This window comes from Daktulosphaira vitifoliae, unplaced genomic scaffold (genome assembly GCF_025091365.1).
Source record: "Daktulosphaira vitifoliae isolate Bord-2020 unplaced genomic scaffold, ASM2509136v1 Scaffold_44, whole genome shotgun sequence".
Taxonomy (NCBI): Eukaryota; Metazoa; Arthropoda; class Insecta; order Hemiptera; family Phylloxeridae; genus Daktulosphaira; species Daktulosphaira vitifoliae.
Genome location: NW_026099613.1, coordinates 51489 through 57747, shown reverse-complemented (window position 1 = coordinate 57747; position 6259 = coordinate 51489). Strand labels below are relative to the sequence as shown.

The 6259-nt window shown below is 25.5% G+C and overlaps 2 protein-coding genes across 2 annotated transcripts; one reads left to right on the top strand and one right to left on the bottom strand.

Moving 5' to 3' along the window:
• Window positions 1-689: 689 nt before the first annotated feature.
• On the top strand, window positions 690-4096 carry LOC126908927 (uncharacterized). The gene is made up of 6 exons (XM_050691262.1): window positions 690-868; window positions 2159-2293; window positions 2492-2641; window positions 2708-2869; window positions 2942-3174; window positions 3241-4096. Exons 1-6 carry the CDS (start codon window positions 734-736, stop codon window positions 3305-3307), a joined length of 882 nt encoding a protein of 293 aa, XP_050547219.1. The 5' UTR covers window positions 690-733; the 3' UTR covers window positions 3308-4096.
• A 90-nt stretch (window positions 4097-4186) lies between these two features.
• Window positions 4187-5839, bottom strand: LOC126908926 (V-type proton ATPase subunit d). Its single transcript, XM_050691261.1, has 3 exons — window positions 5707-5839; window positions 4767-5562; window positions 4187-4711 (listed from the first exon to the last, which is right to left on the bottom strand). Exons 2-3 carry the CDS (start codon window positions 5550-5552, stop codon window positions 4442-4444), a joined length of 1056 nt encoding a protein of 351 aa, XP_050547218.1. The 5' UTR covers window positions 5553-5562; window positions 5707-5839; the 3' UTR covers window positions 4187-4441.
• Between the last annotated feature and the right edge of the window lie 420 nt (window positions 5840-6259).

Sequence of the window (6259 nt, the reverse complement as noted above, 5' to 3'; positions counted from 1 at the left end):
AATTAATTAAAAGGCTAAAAAGATGTATTTCTTTCAAATTTTCTTTACTTCAAAAGTTCTATACAAGAATAAATCATTTAAATAAAAGTTTGAAAAGATCTTTCAGCAATTATAACAGCAGAAGTAACCATATCCCATTACCACCCCTTATAGGATAATTATGTTATCTTAAAAGTTTTATAATTTTTAATCAAAATTGTCGTCCAATTAATAATCNAGTTTTATAATTTTTAATCAAAATTGTCGTCCAATTAATAATCTACAGGGTATTCAGTAAGTTAGGAAACAGTTAAATTGTTACAAACAATGAGTACAATAGAAATTCGTTTCCTTATTTACTGAACATCCTGTATAACATACTTAGAGTAGGTAGGTATAAGTGCCAAAGATTTTGTTGCTTTTTTTCTAAAAATGTAAATATAATTTTTGTTTTATTATTTTAAAAATATAAAAATGTGTGATAAGAAAACCCATGAAGTTTAAAGTAATTTTTTGGTTTGATTATATACTTAATTTACCTATATTGGGTGCATTATAGATGTTCAGTCACATCTATCATATAAATAAGCAGGAATGTGTTATCAATATGAACACATATAATATTGCTCTAAATCAAATTTAAATGTTTTATTTAAAATCCCTTATTTAATGGCACTACCCCTGTCATTTCTTAATTCTTTTCTAATTTTATTGCTTTGTATATTTAGGTCGAACTGATCACCATGTCAATATTATGAATACAACAATTGCTAATATGCCTACTTCAATGATGACTCCATCTCCCAGTCCTGATGAACTTATAATACAACAACGTGGACGTCGTAAAATACCAGTGACTTTTAGCCCTGATATTGATTCTATTAAACAAGTAAAATTTATCAACTATTTTTGCTATTAGATATTAATATAAAGTATTCTTAATAGTAATTGTAATTACATAAATTTTAATATTTTTACAAATTCTTCTTCTCTCAAAGGCTTCTTGCCTTATGGTTCCCAATTAAGTGTGTTCTTCGTTATGTCATTAAATCTCTAAATCTATTCTAACCAGATTATTTTTCATCATTCAAAAATTTACTAAAGGAATTTTCTTTCTTGAACTGCCAGTTTTTTCCATCCCCCTTTGGTTTTGACCTAGTTTTACATGTGTATAAAAATATTGGCTTCACTAATATCTTTTATAATTCTGATATTTTTGATAACTACTTGGATCCAAGAGATTTCTGTGATAAAAAGTAGAATTTATTCTTAGCTTTAATCTGCAGTCTAATTTCTTTGTAATAATTATTGTAACTATTTATTTCATTACCAATTATTTTAAATCTACCTATTCATAACAAATATTCTCAACCTTTAGAACTCTATTTTATTCCAGTTTATAAGCTCATAACTACCATAGATTTAGTTTTTTCTTCATTTATCATTAATTAAATTTCTAGTGCATTGGTAATCAGTTCTTTCATAGTATTTTTTATGTCTACTTTATTTGATCTCATTATTTTTCTTTGTTATCTTGAACTTTTCTTATAAATTCTTCTTGAGCAACAAGGCATCTCCTTGTTTGTCTTTTTGTAACATCAAATTCTTTTGAATTATTACCTTTAAATTTGATTTTCATTTCAATTCGTGTACAGAATGTTATTAAATTTACAATAACTTGTCTCCTCTCCTTATTACTCTTAGGTATTTCTATCACTTCTAATTTCTTTTTACCTTACATGCATTGGTATTGTTTATGTTTTTCTTTATTTTTGGTTTATATGAATGCCTTATCTCCTTAGCATTTTTGTAGAATACTTTTGTGTCTTAATATGCTTCTTCTATTAACTCGACTTAATTACTCTTTGCATTTCATTTTGTGCCTGGGTTTGTTATTTTTATTTTCCTCACATTTTATCACAATAACTAGAAGTTATGCATTATATATTTCTTACATTGATTTCTTGAAGTTTTTTTGTTATTCTCGATAATGTTATATTTCATCTTGTCTTTTAACTCTTTTTTTATTTATAAAATATCAGGTGATTTTTTGGTTTATCTATGTTAGATCTGTGTATAGTTTTACTTATTTAGTTCCATTTTATAGGTAGTTTTATGCATACTTTCACTTTAACTAGAAAATTTTTTACAAATTAATGCTATTAATTATTATCAACAGAATAATCAAGAAACTCCTACAAAATCAAGCTCTTCTATTTTGAACAAGAGTTCTATTGTTCTTAGAAGTACACCACGGAAGAGATTACTACTTAATGATCCATTAGAGCTATCTTCACCTGATAAGTATAAAATTGTATGTATTTAAAAAGTAACACACTTTACATAATTTTTATTTATTAAAAATGTATTACTAAAAATAATTTATAACTATAGCTATTATAGTTTTACCACAATGATCAATTATTTTTAGAAATTTATATTTCAATAAAAAATAATATTTTTAATTTCTTTAAGTAACTTGCTCTTTAGATTATTACTTATTATTTTATAGAGTTCACCTAATTGTAAAAAATTTCGTACTGAATTTGCTGTTGAACTGCCTGAAGATAATTGTATATTATCAGCACTAAAAGCTTTATCACCAGATCAGTTAATTGGCGTTATTGGACAAATTGTGATTGACCACCCAGAGATCGAAAAAGTAATTCGTGTAATTTAATTTTTAATGCCATTGATTTTATATTTGTTGTTTTTTATATATTAATAGGAAATAAGATCTCATTTTCCAATTGCTGATTTAAAACCCTTAGAAGAGCGGATTTATTATTTGCGTCGTAATATTTATAAGGCATTGCCAAGTAGTCGATTGATTTCTAAAACAGATTCTACTGCATACAATAGGGTTTCTACACATGTTCTAGCATTTAAAGTATATTAATATTGTTATAAATGAATCTTTAAAAATTATTTAATTTTATTGTTTGATCTTTTTTATTTCTAGAAATGTGTAGTTGATCAAGGAAGACGTTTAGTTGACAGTAATCAATGGTCCGTTGTAATGGATTATGTGTTTATGGCTTGGAAACATGTTCGTAATACTCCAGTGTGGGATAACCCGCCACATAATGCTGCACGACGACAATGCTTCAAGTCATTGTCTGCATTGTGTATGACAGCATTGAAGCACATGAAGGAATCTTTAGACTTGAATAAACTTGAAAATTACAAAAGCCAGTAAGTTTTTAAAGAAATCTATTTAGAAACGGTAATTTAAAGAGATTTAACATTTTTATTAAATAGATTGAAATTACTAGTTGATGATAGTGAAGATATAGAATCATGTTTGGAGTTTTTAAACTACAATTAATTTTAATTATTTATAACAGTACTAGTTTTATTTGTACTATACAGTGATGACTTTTATCAAGTTACTGGTTCATGGCAACTGTCTTGAAGTCAAAACTAGTTATGTAATATTAATTTAAATACTAGTAAAATTATTTTTATTATATTAATTTAATGTTTCTAAATTGTATGTGATTATTAATTGTGTTTTATTTTTAATAATAATAATCTATTAAAAAATAATTTCATTAACATTTCCCACCTATTTAATATATCAATAAATTATTTACATGCATTTTAAATGTTAACACAATTTAATATAAAATCTAACTTGTTTTTCTTTTTATATTTATTGCACATTTTTTCACTACTTAAAAAAAAAAAATTTCTAGCTACCAATTTTTAATTTAAATTTTAGTGTTGACTTGAGTAGTTTTTATCACCAAAATGTATTTCTTTTGGGAATTACTTTAATTATGTTAAAGAAGTGTATTGATTATACACAGTTATTCGTGAATAAACCATTATGTTTTGTATGTTTCTTTTTGTGAAGACTGTCATAAGTACTGTTTAATATTTTGAAAGTGAATGTAATTGTAATTATTTTTGACTGTATAGTTAATATAACTGGCATAATTTATTTTAAGATTATAAGAATATTTTTTTTTGTTTAATATATGAATGAATTTATTTTGTAAGTGAAATTAATCTATACACAATTATCTTCATAATAATCTTAAATATTGTAAAAACTTATTCATTAAATGGTATTTTATAAATTATAATAAATAAATAAATTGAAGTACAATTATTTTAAACATACCTTATTTGTTGAATAAAATTGATCGTTTTATAAATTCATAATTTAATATTATCATAATAATATTCAAAATTACAAGAATTTAAATAAATAATATATGTATTTTGTTTTAATGAGTTTTATAAAATTAAACTTTTTGAAATTCAAGGAAATAAAACAAAAACAAGTATAATTAAAATAAAAGCTATTAACAATCTTCTGCCTTACTAACATTAATGGAATGATGAAAACAATGATTTTTTTTTTCTAAATTATCTAGTCAAAAAATCTAATATTACCATAAAAAATATAATTTATGGTAGTAAAAAGAAAAAATTTGTGACAATTTATAATATTTTACTTGAAAATTGGAATATAATTGTCCATACGGGCACGATGTTTTTGAGAAACGCATTCAGATATCCATACAACATTTCGACATTCTTGTTCTTTTAATTTCAAGTATGAGTAAAATACACCATAATGGAATTGACGCATGAATGCATTGACGTTTAGTTTAACTTCATACTCAAAGAAACGATCTTCAAGAGTTTTCTCTCCAGGATTAGTACCAGCTCCATCAAACAAAGCACTATATTCGGCAAAATATTCAGCAACAGCTTTCACCTAAAAAATATATCATTAATTTAATTCCATAGGCATTTTTATTGCTCTAAATTACTTGATCATAATCATCAGCTCTAGCTAAAGCTGCTAGACCATCTGGGTTAAGTTTACCACATCTCGGGTATAATTTGGCTCGATCATCTTTTGTTAACTCTGTACCAAAAGAATTTATAGTTATATTAATAGCTCTTCTATCTGCTTCAAAAGATAATATTTCACACATAGTATCAGCAGTTATTCCTCCTAACTTCTTGCAAAAGTCATAAAAAGATTCTAAGTAAGCCTTGTACAATGTATTACGAATAATTTCAATATTCATTTCATCAAGATCCTGTTCACTTATACAATCAACAAAGAATGGAGCCAATGGAGTATCTACAAGAACAGCATTATAAAGTTCAGCTGGGTTACCAGCTACATGAATAGCTTCCATTTGTTCAAAGCTACCCAAAGGATGACATTTTGGAATAAGTTCTGTAATTGGACGCTGATGTAAAGTACCAGTTATAAGAAGTATAATATTATCAATCATATAACTGTAAGTGATATAATCTAGAAATGTACTGAGGGGTTCTACAGCATGATTTCTCATATGTTGAAATTCTATAACAAGTTTTTCTCGTAATTTATCATCAATTACAGATACAGCCAATGGACTGGGTTCATTAGCTAAGAATTGACCATAATCAGTTGATTGTAAGTGCAATTTTAAATCATCCAAAGTCTCGCATTGCTCAAGATTAAGATAATCAGCATGTTTCAATATGCCACATTTGAAACCACGGCATAAACCTTCTAAGTATCCTCCATCAATATTAAAGAAGCATCCAGTGTCCACCATTATGTTAATTCTGAAAAAATAAAATTGAATTGATTAAAATATATGTACACGCCCTGTTTTACAAGGTTTAAATGAATAATCAACTGACTTAATAAGTAAACAATGTAGTTTAAATAATTAAAAATATAATACACAAGGTAATATAAAAACTTACGTTTAATTATTAGTTTAATACTGAGGATAAATACAGACCAAGAAGTTTTATTGTTAAGGAAGAAATTAAAATAAAAAATGATCTATACAAGTACAAAATAGTACACACCTTAATTTTTATCATACAATTGCAATATAGATTACAAATATTGAACAATTAATTAAATGAAGTTAGTAACGATTTATAAAATGTATTTCAATAGATAACCAAAATGGTGTTCTGCATTGTTTACTTATAGATCGTGCTTTAGTCGCTTTCGAGTGCCAAAGTAACTGGTATGCAAATACTATTGACTCGTTTAGAAAAGTCTAAATTGATCGATTCGAGTTATTCCCATTTTGTATAGACTCGATTAACCGTTTCCATATTTAAAATAAACTTTCTTTTACTGAAGAAAATTTTTACATGACTGAAAAACAATTTTCAATTTGAGAATTATATTATCACTATTTTTTGTCTCAAAAGGTTATTAACAATTTACAAACTATTCTTGCAGACACATTAATCCTATGTTATCTGATCATAGTACCAAGGAGTCAAAAATAATTTATTA